The sequence below is a fragment of the Lissotriton vulgaris genome, chromosome 5, assembly GCF_964263255.1.
Source record: "Lissotriton vulgaris chromosome 5, aLisVul1.2, whole genome shotgun sequence".
In the NCBI taxonomy this organism is placed as follows: domain Eukaryota; kingdom Metazoa; phylum Chordata; class Amphibia; order Caudata; family Salamandridae; genus Lissotriton; species Lissotriton vulgaris.
This window is the reverse complement of record NC_141693.1, coordinates 46,429,564-46,447,270: the sequence shown is the minus strand read 5'-3', so window position 1 is coordinate 46,447,270 and position 17,707 is coordinate 46,429,564. Positions and strand designations below refer to the sequence as shown.

The window sequence follows — 17,707 nt, the reverse complement described above, 5'->3', positions numbered from 1 at the left end:
GAGACATTGTTACTTCTAGATATAGGTACCTTATCTTCATACAGCAGACACAGAAAGCAATGTACGACTATCCTTGTGTATTTTTAATTACTGTGAGTGTCATGGACAACTCTGCAATGGCCATCAAGGCTCAATGTTGGTTAATATCTTTTCGGTGTGGGCATTTAAAGAATTAAATACTTACAACACTCTCTATGCATCTCTTAATTTATTGGGTTGATATGTGGCATAAAAGCCTCATAACTCATCAATTGATATGGCCTTGGCTTCCCTGGTGGATTGCTACTGTTCCTAATTGGAAAAACATCCTAATTCTTCAGTGCATCTCCTGAGTGATTGTTAAACTGAAGATAGAGTACTCTACAGAGAGGTTATTATTTTATTTAACCTGCTCATGAGAATTTTATGATTTAAATAAATACATACCTCCAGAAGGTGAAGTTTGTTAAATAAAAATAACTGTCTATATGACATATGGAGTTGTTACTCTGTGTACTGAGCTATGAGTGGATTTACGTTTTGTGGACTGTGATGTCTCGCATGAATCTTCTGAGAAGAAACATTTTCTAAATACAGCTACTCTCTAAATATGGCTAACTATGACAGGATGGCCCAATGACAGGCATGCACTAGACAAAGGTTCTCAACTATGGGAATAACTTCTAAGTCAGTGGGGTAGGACAATATTGACAGGGTGGAGCATTTGCCAGTTTATAATAATTTTTAATAGTTTCCATTGTCTCCACACTGTAAATTACAGCTCCTTGTGTTCTCCTCGTATATGCTGTAGGTGACCAGGAAGAAGGTCTTGTACAACAAGCCTGATAAATGCCAAGTTTACTAGGTTATGGAAATGTTTATTTTAGATATATAGGCAATGCATTTCTAAGACAGACAGGGCTCATACCAATTCAGATTGCAAATGGACAATATATTCACAAAGAGGAAGTGTCTTACGTAATCAAAAGACAGGATTGGAAGCTTTCACAAGAAAACTGTAGAACACATAAAGTGAGGTCAATACATCTCAATTTTGTAAAGACTGGAGAGGAAAAAATATAACATTGGTGTGCTTTTCTTTTGGTATGATCTTAAGCAAGAAAACAATAAAAATTTATTTTGTATTCTCAAAAACGAATCTCAAATTTCAGTTCTGATTTCTTAAACTGTTAATATATTTCTAGGCAATATTCCAGAGTCAGAGAATCAAGGAAGAAGTATTTCAAACTTTGATAACTTTAGACAACAAACCAGTAAAGTTCCTGATTACAGTGCCACAAAAACAGTTTCCAGGCTTGAACTGGGATAGAGGATTTACTCTGTACAGTGGCAGCAAAATGCCACTGGAAGAGATCATAATTCATCCAATGCTTCTATTTATTTTATTTATTTATTTTATTTGTGGGTATTTATAGAGCGCGACCTATCGCTCCGGAAGGAGCATCTTGGCGCTGAGCGTGTGTATGAGATTTGGTGGAACATCTAGATAGCTGCCATCACGAAACTGTCAGATTGCTGATAAATCCATGTTTTCAGGTGTTTCCTGAATATACTTTCAGAGTCGATAAGTCTTAGGTTTAGTGGTAAGCTGTTCCATGCCCTTGCTGCCAAGACTGTGAAAGTTTTTCCCTCTCCTAGTTTTATATTTATACCTCGGGATTTTGGTGAGGTTGCCACTAGAAGATCTCAGGCAGCGCACTGGGTCATAATGCACAAAACGCTTAGCGAGATACTTTGGTCCTGTGTTTTTCAAAGCTTTAAAAACTGTTAATAGAAGTTTGTAGAGATTCCTCTAATGCAGCGGTAACCAATGAAGAATATTTAGTGCTGCGGAAGCTGAGGATTTCCTGGGTAGTTTTAGGACTAGTCTTGCCGCAGCATGTTGTACACTCTGCAATTTCTTCAGAGTGGCCCTTTTTACTCCCGCCATCAACCCATTGCAATAGTCGAGTCGTGAGAGTATTAGAGCGACCACTACAGATTTCCTAGCTGCAATGGGGAGAAAATCGAAGAATTTCTTAAGGGATTTGATGAGGCCGAAGCAATGACCAGCTGTGATTCTAACATGCTCATCGAAAGAGAGGGCCGTATCAAATTGAACTCCCAGGTTTCGCGCAGAGACCACTGAGCTAGGTGGGGCCGCTGAATCCTTTGGCCACCAGTCCTTAGGGCAGAAGAGATGGTCTTTGCCTAGTGGGAGGATTTCTGTTTTTCCGCTATTGCATTTCAGATGGTTCTTCCTTAACCACTGAAACACCTCCTTGAGGCAATTCTGGAACCTCTGGTCTACGTCCGTACAATTTTTGTCGATCGAGACGACAAGTTGGGTGTCGTCCGCGTGTGACGTGACTAGGATCCCATGCGACTCTATCACAGCTAAGAGGGGTGCCATATAGATGTTATAAAGCAATGGGCTTAAAATGGACCCCTGCGGCACGCCGGATGAGATGGTTTTCTCGCTGGATAGATGGGAACCCAAAGATACAGTTTGGGACCTATTAGTCAGGAAGGATATTATCCAAGCCAACGCTGTATCTGTCACGCCGATCTCTCTCATCCTATCAATCAGGATGACATGAGAGATGGTGTCGAACGCTGCCGTTAGATCAAGCAGGATGAGGACAGCTTTCCTGCCCTCATCCTGTAGGAACTTGATGGAGTCAGTGAGTTCAATCAGGGCAGTTTCGGTGGAATGTCTGGGACGAAAACCTGACTGTTGTGGGTGGAGGATGTTGTGTTCGTCTACAAAAGTTTTTAACTCATGATACACCATCTGTTCCGTGATCTTACCCAGCACTGGCAGGAGTGATATTGGGCACATGTTCGACAAGTCCGTTGTTGCTTTGTTGGGTTTCTTCATCAGGGGCTTCACAATGGCTTTTTTCCATTCATTTGGAACTTCCCCTGTGTTTAGAGACGCGTTTATGATCGCATTGATGTTGGGGTTGACTGCGTCAATTAAATGATGCAGTATACGGGGAGGGCATGAGTCCATAGGTGCCCCGGATTTACAGGCCAGGATGGCTTTTCGGGTCTGTTGGAGAGAGACAGGTTGGAAACAGCCCAGAGTGTGTTGAGTATTGCCGTCCTGATTAAGTGGTTCTAAGATCAAAGTGGCTGAGGGCGGAAGGAAATCCTTTTGGATGATTGTGATCTTTTCCTCGAAAAAATCTGCAATTTGGTTGCATAGAGTTTCCGACGGAGGAATTTCGGGTTGGAGGGCCTTGGGGTGGGTGAATGATTTTACGATAGAGAAGACCGTACTTTGCTTCTGATGGGCGTCATTAATGACTTTGATATAGTAGTCTTTCTTGGTGGCTTTTATACTTGAGAGATATAATTTTCTCTGGTGGATATAGATGATTTTAGATGCCTCATCGTATGTTTTCCTCCATTTCCTTTCTTTTATTCTGCAAAGCAGGTGACTCTCTGTTAAAGCCTGTGTGTACCACGGAGCACTCAGTTTCCTTCTGGAGGACTGAGCATGGCCACTTTTAGGATTTGAGTTTTCTAGGATGATTTGATCCATCCAGTCATGGAAATTGCGTGAGTCTACAGACGCATTCCCCACCGGCTTTGGTGCCTGCGCCAATAGCTGAGAGTCCAACTTAATGCAATCAGTAACCTTTTTCCAATTTACCGCAAAAGTTGGTGAAGAACGCTTTTTTGTTGGAGGTATTTGCTCTCGTTGGTGGATTTCAAAGGGGATAAAACTATGATCCGTCCAAATTTGGGGAATGGGTGCGGACGTGGTGATAGTGCCTAAATTGGAGCAAATGCCATCAAGCGTGTGGCCGGCTTGATGGGTAGGGGCAGTCAACAGTTGTTTCAGGCCGAAGATGTTCAGGGTGTGCTGAAAGCAGATGGCATGTGGGTCATCGGGCGACTCCAATTGTAGGTTCATGTCTCCCATCAAAGTAAAGTGGGGATAACTTAACATGAGTGCCTCTAGGATGTCACCCAGGGAGTCTAGGAAGGGGGTGGCGTTGCCTGTTGGGCGGTATATTAAGCCCCCCGAGAAAGAGGTAGAGGCATTAAGCTTGATCGAGAATCCAATACTCTCGCCTCCCTTATGTATGCCCAGGTCAAATGTGTGGCATGGGAAGGACTCTTTTATGATAAGTGATATTAAAAGGTAAATTATAGCACTCACTTTTTTCTTTTTGGAGATTGTCTGTGTACACAAAAACATTCATTATGAACTCACTAGATTTTGTTTTGTATAAAATTCATTTATTATTGCTCAATTTAAATACATACCTCTTGCTTTAATTAAATCACCTATCAGATAAATATAGAAAAGTAAAGGTTAATATTGTTTTGAGTACGTGCATTTTATTTCTACATTGCCTGATGGTGAAAGTTACCAGACTAAGGACAACTGACAGAGGGTAGTACTAACTATCTGGAATGTGTTTCCAAGTGTTCCAACTACTTTTTTGGAAAATGTCTGACATGTCATATATCCATAACATATATTGTTTCGAATAGTGAAAGATAGTTTATGCATTTCAAACTGACCTATCACATTCACATTCATTATACATAAAAAAAAATATCCCTCAATCATTTCGATAATTTTTTTAAAGTATATGACATCAAGTTGCCTAGCACTGTTCTGGTTAGGGGTCTTTAAAAAGTAATACGTTTATTGTAGATTACAAATGCCTTAAAAAATATCTAATATACAATATGTTGAAATCTTTCAAACCTCAAAACTATTTTGTTTAAAACCAAAGAATTATTTGGAAATTAATTCTTTTGATATGTCTGCTCAGATAGCCTATAATAGATTATGAATTTCATAATGAGCATTTCTGGGGGTTTTAAAAATATAGTAGACGTGTCTAATTGCAGTGAAATTACTTGGTGACAATCTTGGTGTTTTCTACTGCTGTGTGGATTGGGAATTGGCTTTCTTACTGTGAAGTGCACTTCTGTTTTAGTATAAAGGAGACATAGTCTAGAACATAGCCTCTCTGTAGAGCAAAATATAGTTCCCAACATCATGAAAAGCAAATGATGCAAGACAGGGAGTAACAATCTTCAGACAAGATGTGTAACAGAAGTACTCTACCTTGACTGGATTTGTGCTTGCCCTTACCCTTGTTTTAATGCGATTTCACTTACCTTTTTCCTTCTGGAGAGTGTCTGAAATAGCAACGACAAATGTGTTACTTTTGGAGATTCAATACAGACTGTTGCCAAATTTTAAAGGCAGCCATTAAAGAGATGTTCCATGTTTGAATATTTTGACAACTGTGCTAGAGTGTAATGCTCTAAATTCAAGCAATTCACACAAATATAATTACAATGTTAAAAGTTATGAGGATGAAAATGTCACAACACAATCATCATTTGACAATTTGAATTAAACAGAAGAATTGAATCTGCATTTGGAACATTACATTAAAAAAACTGTGTGACCAACTCTCAGCTGTGTAAAAACTTTGCATTGGTTCATAAAAATTATGTTCATATTAACAGGAAATAAATAATGGAAAAATAATTTTAATGCTCTGCATCACTTTCATGAAGCAAAAACAGTGGTAAAGTGTGATAAATCTGAGCATTATAAGATGCTATTGAGCTAACTTGAGCAGGAAGGAAATGCTATACTTAAAGTTGGATCGAAATGTAAATCCTGAAATACTTGGCATCCAGTCAGCTAATAAACACAGCAGCATTATGCAATGCCCAAAGGCATAATCCAGATTAGGGTTTCAAATTATACACTGCTGGAGGTGTGTGGGTGCTAAATCATTACAAATGTCACTCAGTCTCCGGAGATGCAGCATTCTCCATGGCCTCTCCTCTGCCATAGAGTCACATCCTTCTCATGTCTCACCTCCAGGTGCAAGAAGTCAGTCAAAGTGCCAGCATGAATTAGAAATCACTTTGGACTGCAATTTATATTTGAAACACTGAGCAATTATTCATAATAAGTACCTACTGGGAATAATAAAGCCCACAAGAAGAGGTCAGGGACACATTAGATCTCTAACACCTGATTCATATATGAATATCACATTTAAATCCACTAAGAATAGGAGTAGCCCCTCCTATCCAGGAAGGGGCCTTGACCGCCTTTCCTTTCCTTCCAGCGGCCCATCCTTAGAAGGGACCGCCTCCCCGTTGAGGGGCCAATGGCCACCTCCCCCGAGCGCTCCCATCCGTAATGGGTGACGCCCCCCCATAGGGATCTTCCAATTACTGCTCACCGATCATGACCTTACCGCCCGACCAAAATAAATACGACAAGTGACTAAAATAACGAACTTAAAGAAGGCAACCATAACTAGTTACGTATGATTACTGATCAACACTAGTGCAACATTACTTTATTTAAACAAACATACTGTAAATGACCATTCTCTTTATTGCATACTCAAAATAACACGACAATCATCACAACCTGTAAGAAATAGGGTTACCACATCCAAACTTTATTTAAAAAACAACTGGCTGTCCTCAGGGGCTGGTGGGTGGGTCAAAATTGGCTCTTCGTTCCGTCTCGAGCTCACGTGCAGCGGGGAGGTGCAGCTTCAGAGCACAGGAACAAGAGGATGCTTTCTCGGTTTGTTGCTCCTTTTATCCGTCTTCGGGCGGGCGTAAACCCGCCTCCGCCTGCCTACGGGGCGTGGCCGGCCGCGTCAGTGTCTAGGACAACCCACTCCAGGGCGGGAAAAGGCGCGCCCCGGCTACGCCGCTTCGGGCATACCAGCCGAGACTCGCCTCCCGCCCAAGATGGCCTCCCGGGGGGATTGGGGTACTCCACCATACGTTCGGGGGGACCGAATGGTCGCCCCTTTCCATATGGCTGAGATACCCGCCACCCCCTCTCGACACAATCCCCAAGGATGGGAAACCGGAAACGGTTCTGAACTTTTGGAAGGCGGGAGGGAGTGACCCTCCCGGCCGTATTTATTAAAATATGAAACAAAATCAAAACATTAAAATAACAGTTTCATATTATGTACAATTTCATTTCCACATTACGATGTTTGGCTAACCTTAACATATTTTTAATACAAAGGTTCTCCTAGCCGAACTAACATCCTACAAAAACATTTAACTTGAAATTGTACATCCTAACGTTAAGGGCCAACGGCAAGGTCGTAACCGGTGTCAGATCCCTAAACCAGAAATACCCCCCTCACTTGTGAGGGGCGACCGCACAGAGGCGTACCTCAAGTGCATCTACCAATTTCCCTTGACTTGACGGGGGCCCCAATGAACTCGACGCCATTTAAAGGTCGTCCGAGGACTCGTGTGAGGTGTCTAAAAGGTAGCGTAAACCCCCTCCCGAACCCCACACAACTTACCACATCTGACGTCGCAGATGTCCTGGCCCCGGGAAATTCCCCAGGAGGGGCCCGTAGCCCCTCCTATCCAGGAAGGGGCCTTGACCGCCTTTCCTTTCCTTCCGGCGGCCCATCCTTAGAAGGGACCGCCTCCCCGTTGAGGGGCCAATGGCCACCTCCCCCGAGCGCTCCCATCCGTAATGGGTGACGCCCCCCCATAGGGATCTTCCAATTACTGCTCACCGATCATGACCTTACCGCCACAGGCCGGATAGTTGACCGGCTATCCGGACCCCCCACAACAACTCCTGCCTAAAGGTCATGTTTTAAACTCTTTAGCCAAGCTATGAGGTCACCTATGAGTAACTCATTGCCCACCGGGGACAAATGGACCCCGTCCCCCAAATGCATACTGTCCCCCTTGATACAACCATGCGGAATAGAATGCAATGTACTGGAACGAAACAATCTACCCAATTTGTTATTTACTTTCTTCACTGAGTGATTCAGAGCAGAAACCGAAATCGCCCCCCGCCACACTTTCCGTGGAATCATATGGGACCATGCAATTGTGCACCCTGGAACTCTTCTTGCCAACCAACTTACTGTGGAGAGCACTGCCTCAAGAAGAAGTCGTCTACCAGTGGCCACCAAATCGTTGCCCCCAAGATGGACTATGATTATAGACGGCGGTGACCTTGTCCGCCCTAACAAACCCTCGAAAAAGGATTGAAACTGGTCAATACAGAGCCCGCCCCTTCCGTAGAAGGTCACCCTGTACCCGTATTCCCCAGCCATGTGAATCATGTCACCTGCTTTGAATACGTCCGCGGCACGCCTCACGTATGAGTGGCCCACGACCGCCACCTCTTTTTTCGCAGCCGGTGATGTCTGACCGCTGGTTCCCAGGTGTCGGGTCGACTGCACAGTCCGCCCCGCCTCGTAAGCTTGCGAAACTGTAAACCAAACAAAAAACAAGAAGCGTGAGTACATCATTACAGCTTCACAACATGTGCAACCGCACATACCTTTTGTAACAGTTCGAGGACCAACGCCCCAAACGTTTCACTTTTTCAACACTCAGACCCCTGGCTGTAGCCTCAGTAGCAGCCCCTATCCGAAAGGAATGGGTCCCAAACTCACCGGGGTTCAAGCCCGCGGCCGAAATTGACATCGCAAGCACCCGCTGGAACTGAAACCTCGTCAGTGGCGTGGCGTCAGCGTGTCTCAACAAGGTCCCCCCCATGATGCCACCCTCTGCGCTAAATATTTCTCTACGCACATAACAGGGCACATGGGAGACCCGGGAATCCTCTGTATAATTATGCAGTCCCCAATCGCACCCTGATCGGTTTTGGACCTGACAAACGAGACAGTCATCGTCTCCATCTTGACCTGGATGTGCTCTCGGCACAGTCCCCCCATTGTATCCTGCTTGTTCTTCGCCACCAGTTCGCTTACCCGCATAGCCCCATGGAATGCCAGCGCAAAAGTGGCTCGGAATAACACTGTTTCATACTGGGATGAACACGTTGCAGGGAGTACAGAAAATAAAAGGGTCAACCTATCCAAACCTATCGGGTGTCTCTCATCTACTCTGTGGCCCTCCAGGCGTTGCCACCCACGTAGCGCTTTCTGCACAACGAAAGACGCTGTCGGGTCCTGGATCCCATGAGCCCTTGCCATAAAGGAAATGGCGGCCCGATGCCTCTGGGCCGTAGCTACTGATTTGCCTGCCTGACGTAAAGACAGCAAAAATTTAACGACAAGCTCTTCCTGACCCCAAAGCTCTCCCCTAGCAAGACCCAAAAAGGACCTTGTCCTGGGTGCTAAACTCTCTCCCACGAGGTTTTGTAGTTCGGGGCACCGAGAGACCAGAGAGCTTCGGGAAAGGGTGCCGCCACCGGGTCCGCTGTGGGCAGAAAACCTCAGAAGGCCTGCATACGGAAACGAGAAAGCGCATCAGCTGCTTGGTTCAGTACCCCCGGGATATGTCGCGCCCTAAAGAGCACATTCAACTGCATACACAATAACACAATTTCCTTGAGCAATCTCAGGATCCATTTACAACGTGCTGCCTGGCTATTGATACACTCAACCACGGTCATGTTATCAGACCAGAACACCACAGAGTGATCCCGGAACCCCTCTGGCCATGTTTTCAGGGCCACCAAAATAGGGAAGAGTTCGAGAAACGCAATGTTACTCGTCAGCCCGCACTCGTGCCACCATGATGGCCATTTTTGAGCCGACCATTGTGTACCGAATATGGCACCAAAACCTATACTCCCCGCCGAATCTGTCCACAGCCCCAGCTCCTCGGAAGACACCGCCGGTTTGTTCCAGACAATTCGACCATTGAAATCCGCCCGGAATGCTAACCAAATGCGCATGTCCTGGCGAACCTCTGCCGAGAGCCTCGTGCGGTGATGTCCCTCCTTCAGGCCGACCATGGCTTGTGCAATCGAGCGGGAAAAGGGGCGGGCCATTGGCATTACTCTCAGGGCAAAATTCAACTGGCCCACCATTTGTTGCAATTGATGCAGGTTTACCTTAGTCTCACTAATACATGTTTCAAGGGATGCCCTGAATTTTAACACTTTTTCTCTTGGTAATCGAAAACAACCTTCTTCCGAGTCGAGCTCGATCCCCAGAAACTCGAGTGAAGTCGAGGGACCCACAGTCTTACCTGGCGCCAATGGCACACCAAAATGTTTCATTAAGACACAAAATTCATTTAAAGCCTGTCCACATTCCGGACCCCCGGCTGCCCCCAGGAACAGAAAGTCATCGAGATAATGCATAACATGCTGAAAACCCGTCTTCCGTGTAAATACCCATTGCAGAAAACAACTGAACTTTTCAAAATAAGCACAAGATATAGAGCATCCCATTGGCATACATCTATCCATGTAATTGCGACCCTGAAACATGAAACCAAGGAGACGCTGATCGTCTGGGTGTACCGGGAGCAACCGGAACGCTGACTCGATGTCTGATTTTGCCATCAGCGCCCCGGGCCCCAGGCGATTCAACATGGCGACGGCCTCATCGAAAGATGCGTACCGCACCGAACACACTTCCGGGTCTATCGCATCATTTACGGAAAGACCACATGGGGCTGACAAGTTATGTATTAGCCTAAACTCACCCGGGTCCTTCTTGGGGACCACCCCTAAGGGGGAACAAACAAAGTTAGCAACTGGTGGTAAATCGAATGGACCGGCAACCCGCCCTCGAGTGACCTCTTTCCCAATCTTTACCTGTACCACCGCCGTATGCTGCAGGACCGACAGTTGGTTCTTACAACTTGCTACACCCCGGAAATCCCCCACTGGGATGCGGAAACCATATGAAAAACCGTCTCGCAACACCCCAGCGGAAACATGATCCGGGTATTCGTTGAGCCAAGGAATCATTGCCATGGTATCAATCGGGGTAGGTAAAGGCGCCCCTCGGACTATTTCAGACCTGTTTGGCGCTTCCCCTACCACCGTTATCACCCGTCTTGGCTCTGCACATGGTCTCAGGATGGGAGGACTGTCCACACCCCCCACATTCATGTCTAAACTTGCATGACCCCTGGGGCCTCGTACATTTTCCCCTGTTAAAATTCCAACAAATCCCCCTTTTACCTGTGTTGCCACTCGACTTCGAGTGGTGCTCGTTACCTGCACCCGTCCGAAAGGGTGTCCCAGAGGAATGGCGGGAAGACTCACCCCCGTTACTCCCCGACAACGGTACTTTTAACATGCCTGAATTCTCCATTTTTTGCCAAGAAATGGAGTCATAACAATCCCATGTTATAGCTGGGTCGTGCTCCTTAGCCTTCCTAAAATTATTGTCGTAACAAAACCACTGATTGCCCTCGTACGCTAGAGAATACTCCATGATACGTGTCTGATAAATAGGCAACTCCGTCAACAACTCAGGCCTACGCTCACCCATGATGGAGGTGAAAATGCCAAACGCTCTGCCCCAAGTACCTATGTTTTCGTCGACCTTAAAGGCGGCCATTTTTGCGCGCCAAACACTCGGAGGCATGAGCTCTTTTTGGCCCTTCACATGCTCCATCTCGTAATGGTCAGTAAGCAACGAAAACATGTTCACATACTTATCAGCCCAAATCTTTTCCTTAATTTCAAGTGGAACATGCTGGGACACTTTCTCCCTTCGTGAGGGTACAGACCCCTCCCCCGCAATCAGCAGTAGCCGCTTACCTGAACTAGGTGCTGTACTTGCTGCTGGACTCGCGCCTGCTGCAGTCTCAGCCACCGGAACCTGTGGGGGAACAGAAGATGGTGCTATCGCAGCCTCTCTAGATTCCCGCAGTTGTCTCAGTACGGCCCTGGCGTCGTCAGCCGTGGTGCCCTCACTATCTTTTCCCAACCACGCTGCCAGTTGCGCCGCCAATTCGGGAGGCATATCCTCCCCGTTCACGGGGGTGACCACCACGGGGATCGGATGTCCCTCCTTCGGAACCGAGATTGGTTCCTCTATCGGTGTATCGGGAACCGGGGCCTCCCCCCCAGGTGCCCCCCTCTTGGACCTCTTGCCTCTCCCGCTAGGGACTACTCCCGGCAATGCTGGTCCAACGATTCGCTTCGGACTTCCCTCCCCGTTTTTAGCCGCCATCTGCTTCTTCAAATTGGCTACCTCCTTTATGAGCATGCGGAGCATCTGATCGGTCCCGACCCGCTTTCCGACCTTCTTGCCCGGCATTCTCAAACGAAGATATCTGTAAAACAAAGAGAAAAATTACAACGCTCAAAATTGGCTCTTCGTTCCGTCTCGAGCTCACGTGCAGCGGGGAGGTGCAGCTTCAGAGCACAGGAACAAGAGGATGCTTTCTCGATTTGTTGCTCCTTTTATCCGTCTTCGGGCGGGCGTAAACCCGCCTCCGCCTGCCTACGGGGCGTGGCCGGCCGCGTCAGTGTCTAGGACAACCCACTCCAGGGCGGGAAAAGGCGCGCCCCGGCTACGCCGCTTCGGGCATACCAGCCGAGACTCGCCTCCCGCCCAAGATGGCCTCCCGGGGGGATCGGGGTACTCCACCATACGTTCGGGGGGACCGAATGGTCGCCCCTTTCCATTATCTCCATACAGCAGACTCAGAAAGCAATGTACGACTATCCTTGTGTATTTTTAATTACTGTGAGTGTCATGGACAACTCTGCAATGGCCATCAAGGCTCAATGTTGGTTAATATTTTTTCGGTGTGGGCATTTAAAGAATTAAATACTTACAACACTCTCTATGCATCTCTTAATTTATTGGGTTGATATGTGGCATAAAAGCCTCATAACTCATCAATTGATATGGCCTTGGCTTCCCTGGTGGATTGCTACTGTTCCTAATTGGAAAAACATCCTAATTCTTCAGTGCATCTCCTGAGTGATTGTTAAACTGAAGATAGAGTACTCTACAGAGAGGTAATTAATTTATTTAACCTGCTCATTAGAATTTTATGATTTAAATAAATACCTCCAGAAGGTGAAGTTTGTTAAATAAAAATAACTGTCTATATAACATATGGAGTTGTTACTCTGTGTACTGAGCTATGAGTGGATTTACGTTTTGTGGACTGTGATGTCTCGCATGAATCTTCTGAGAAGAAACATTTTCTAAATACAGCTACTCTCTAAATATGGCTAACTATGACAGGATGGCCCAATGACAGGCATGCACTAGACCAAGGTTCTCAACTATGGGAATCACTTCTAAGTCAGAGGGTAGGACAATATTGACAGGGTGGAGCATTTGCCAGTTTATAATAATGTTTAATAGTTTCCATTATCTCCACACTGTAAATTACAGCTCCTTGTGTTCTCCTCGTATATGCTGTAGGTGACCAGGAAGAAGGTCTTGTACAACAAGCCTGAAAAATGCCAAGTTTACTAGGTTATGGAAATGTTTATTTTAGATATATAGGCAATGCATTTCTATGACAGACAGGGCTCCTATCAATTCAGATTGCAAATGGAAAATATATTCACAAAGAGGAAGTGTCTTACGTAATCAAAAGACAGGATTGGAAGATTTCTTTTTTTTTTCATTTTTTTTTTTCAAATATTTTTTTTATTTTCACCTGGTATAAAGTTACAAAAACATTCAGATATTATTTCAAATTAAGCAAGTTCATCATATACATACATAGTCTGTTCTCATCTTATAAAATAACAGTACTAAACATAAATCAAAGCTAAATGTCAATTCAATTCAATTCTAATTTCCCCCAGATTTTCTCATATTTCTGCATCGATTTGACACCTCTAAGTTCTGCTAACATGCATTCCATAGTTTTAATTTCATTAACCAGATACCACCATTCCAAGGCGTTGGGTGGGTTAGGGCTGATCCAGGCTCTAGCTAAAGTTAGTTTAGCACAAGAGAGTAAGATAGATAACAATACGGAGTGTGGTTGATTTGTGGTATGTAGACCTAGTATTACCATAGGGGCTGTTATTGGTATGCTGGAAACATTTTTTATAGCTAAAATTTTCCCCACTTCTTCCCAGAACTTCCCTAATTGTTGGCATGTAAACAACATATGTATAAGATCTGCTGCATATTCATCACATTTTGGGCACTTGGTTTTCTCTCCCACAGTGTTATTTGGAGTCCATTTAGAGATCTTTTCTGGGGTATAGTATAGCATATATATGGTTCTGTATTGCTGTAGTCGTAGGCTAGAGGATCTTACATAATATTGAATATTAGTGTACGAATTGCTTATTTGTTTTCCTGTTATGTTAGTTCCCAGTTTTACGTTCCATTTATTAGCTAATTTTTCGTTATCATCCGTTCTTAAATCTATAAAGATCTTATATGCCAAACTGATTATTGATTTCTCCTTTTTAGAGTTTAAAATATCCCAGATACTCCCGCTCGATAAGATTTTAATTCTGTTCTTCCGCACTAAAAAGTCGTATATTTGCCTATATTTAAACTCATGTGTGTCGGACAATCCATATATGTGTTTTAAGGTGCGGAAATCCATTATGCCTTGAGAAGTATATATGTCCCCTAGTACCTCGATTCCTTTCGATTGCCACCTTCGGGATTCCCCATCGCTAAATATGTTAGGTAGTCCAGGATTGTCCCATAGGGTTAATTGGGTGTGAAATATTGTGCTTTTACAATGGATAAGTATATCTTTCCATATCTTTACCAAATCCCGTGCAGTCTTAAATTTAACCCTTTTGTAGAAGTTGGGGTCTGTAATGCGAAGTAAAAATTGTTTGGAATCACCTTTTAAAAGTAGATGGTGGTAGAAAAGCAGATTCTCTGTATCTAATAAGGATCTGATACGCCTTATAAATGAGGCCCAGAAGTAGAGTTTCAGATCGGGAAAATTAAGGCCACCTGATCCGATTTGATTTTTTAAAATCTTTAGCGATCTCCTAGCTTTCTTATATTCCCAAATAAAGTTACAAAAGACACTATCTAGTTGTTTAAAAAAAAGCCTATTTTGTGCCAAAGGGATTGCTCTAAATAAATATAAGTATTTGGGTATGATTTTCATTTTTATTAAATTTATTCTGCCAATTAAATTTAGTGGGAGTTGGTGCCATTTTTTTAAGTTCGAAGTAGTAGTTTTCATTAGTTTATTATAATTAATCATATTTACCTCTTTGATATTTGAGGTGATTTGTACACCTAGATAGGTCGCAGTCTTACAAATTTCAGGCATTGATTGTGGGGATCAAAATTAGCTATTATTTGAGTTTTATGAGTGTTTAATTTGTAGCCAGATACACTGCCAAATTTGGAAGCTTCCAGATTAATTGCTTTCAGAGAGTCAATGACTTCAGTCGAATAAATAGCGATGTCATCCGCGTATGCAGTTATTTTTAAGCTCTGCCTGCTGGTTTTAAAGGATATTATTTCTGGTTGGTTATCCAATGCCTTTAAAAACGGCTCTAATGATAAGGCAAATAATAAAGGTGATAAGGGGCACCCTTGACGTGTGCCTCAACCTGATTGCGAAATATTTTGACGTAAGGCCGCAATAGCTAATGCATGCGGATGGATTGTCATAAAGTGCCCGGATCCCATTTAAAAAGTTTCCGCCGAACCCCATATGTCCCATTATATGCCACAGATAGTCCCACCCCACCCGATCAAATGCATTTTCAGCATCAAGCATTATCATAGCTAAGGGAGTAGACTCTACCTCTGCTATGTCGAAAGCTGTTCTTGCTGTATTTACATGGGCTGATGTGTCCCTCCCCATTACAAACCCGTGTTGTTGTGTGCTTACTATTTTAGGCAGTAGTGGTGCGAGTCTTCTGGCTAAACATTTTGCGAATATCTTAGCGTCGGCATTAATTAAGGAGATAGGTCTATATGAGCCCATCTCCTCTTTAGGTTTGCCCTTTTTGTGAAAAAAAACAATTTTCGCCTTATTCCAAGAGTGCGGAGCGGACCCTGTTTTACTTATATGATTGACTACTTCTAGAAGAAGGGGTATTAGCTCTTCCAGGCATGATTTATACAATTCCAAAGGGATAGTGTCCTCCCCAGCAGCTTTACCTAATGGTAATGATTTTATAGCTTCTTTTAGTTCTTCTCTAGTTATTTCTAAAGCCAGATTTTCTGCTTCATAAGTTGTTATTTTATTCGTTGGGTTTTCTTTTAGGTAGTTATCAATTGTATTGCCATTAGGCGAGTTCTCCGGTGTATACAGAATTTCATAGTATTTGGCAAATTGTTGTATTATATTGTCTGTCCGGTTATATCTCTTATTGTCGACCCCTATGATTTGTGAAACCGTAGATTCAGCTCTATCCTCTGCTACCTTAAATGCTAAAATTTTGCCAATTTTGTCGCCCCCCCTCATATTGTGTGAATTTGTATTTGTGAATCTGTGCACTCCTTTTTTTTAGTAAAGTTTCTTTGGTCTTACATTTTAGCTGGCTAAGGTTTGTATTAATAGCCAGAGTTGACAGATTTCCACTTAAAGCCTCTACTAGTTTCGTCTCTTCTGCAGCAATATCCGAAGTCAGGGTTAAATTACATTTGCGTCTTTCTTGATTTTGTTTTAGGACATACGTCTGTACAAACCCTCTAATACTGGCTTTACATGTGTCCCATACTGTTAAGCAAGAGGCAGTGTTTCTATTAAAGATCAAAAATTCTATAATATGTTGTTTCAGTTGTGTAATGAAAATCATATTTGATATTAAATTCCTTGGAAACGTAAAGGCTCTAGGAGGATTGCGTTTTTGAAAGGTAGTTAGTTCAACCATAATAGGGTTGTGATCAGATGCAATACGTAGGTGTATGACCATTGTTGTTATAGAACTCATCAACGAATCTGATATTAAAGCCATATCTAAACGTGAACATAGTTTGTGAGGAGCAGAATAGTATGTATAGCCTGGGGTGTTTGGATATAGTGAACTCCAAACATCCCTAACATTATGTAGCTTACATAAATTTAAGATAGATGTTCTATTTCTGGGCATTCGGATATGATTACCTGGGCTTGTTGTATCCGTCTGACAATTCATAATACAATTAAAATCACCCATAATTATAACTTCTCCTTCCCAGTCTAATAGGGCTATATTTAATTGTTCAAATATTCTAGGGTCTTCTCTGTTTGGTCCATATACGACACATGCGACAAGTTTCACATTGTTATGACATAATTGAGTGATTGCCCATCTCCCCCGTTTGTCAGATTGCGTCCTAGTTATTTCTACCTTGAATCTTTTGTCTTTTAATATAGCCACCCCTCTAACATGAGAGGCAGCTGCTCAGTTGATTATCATCTCGAACCCCAATTGATTCAACAACTTCTTATCGCAATCTATGATATGGGTTTCTGACAAAAATACTAGATAGGGATTATATAAGTTTAATTCTTCAGTGACTAAATGTCTCTTACGCTTATTGTTTAGCCCTGAGACGTTCCATGCCAAACATCTAATACTTTGCATCTTTAAAGTAGTAGGTATAGTCAATGGTACTTATTATCAGCATAGTTTGGTGTTCTCCCACATAGAAAAAAAAGTACTTTGCAAACATAAATCTCTTCTCGAGTCTTTCTACCAGGTTGAAAAAAATATATATATATATTTTCAACCTGGTTGGATTGGAAGCTTTCACAAGAAAACTGTAGAACACATAAAGTGAGGTCAATACATCTCAATTTTGTAAAGACTGGAGAGGAAAACAATATAACATTGGTGTGCTTTTCTTTTGGAATGATCTTAAGCAAGAAAACAATAACAATTTATTTTGTATTCTTCGAACTCTCAAAAACGAATCTCAAATTTCAGTTCTGATTTCTTAAACTGTAAATATATTTCTAGGCAATATTCCAGAGTCAGAGAATCAAGGAAGAAGTATTTCAAACTTTGAGAACTTTAGACAACAAACCAGTAAAGTTCCTG

General features: G+C 43.2%; 1 protein-coding gene across 1 annotated transcript in view; it reads right to left on the bottom strand.

Annotated features, from left to right (window-relative positions):
- Window positions 1-17,707, bottom strand: part of LOC147710102 (uncharacterized) — a 671,165-nt gene that overhangs the window by 347,682 nt on the left and 305,776 nt on the right. Inside the window, exons 13-15 of the mRNA XM_086919316.1 lie at window positions 8,367-8,383; window positions 4,261-4,281; window positions 4,154-4,174 (exon numbers count right to left, since the gene is read on the bottom strand). Of these exons, the coding sequence (XP_086775442.1) occupies window positions 4,154-4,174; window positions 4,261-4,281; window positions 8,367-8,383 (59 nt within the window). The remainder of the gene's footprint in view (window positions 1-4,153; window positions 4,175-4,260; window positions 4,282-8,366; window positions 8,384-17,707) is intronic.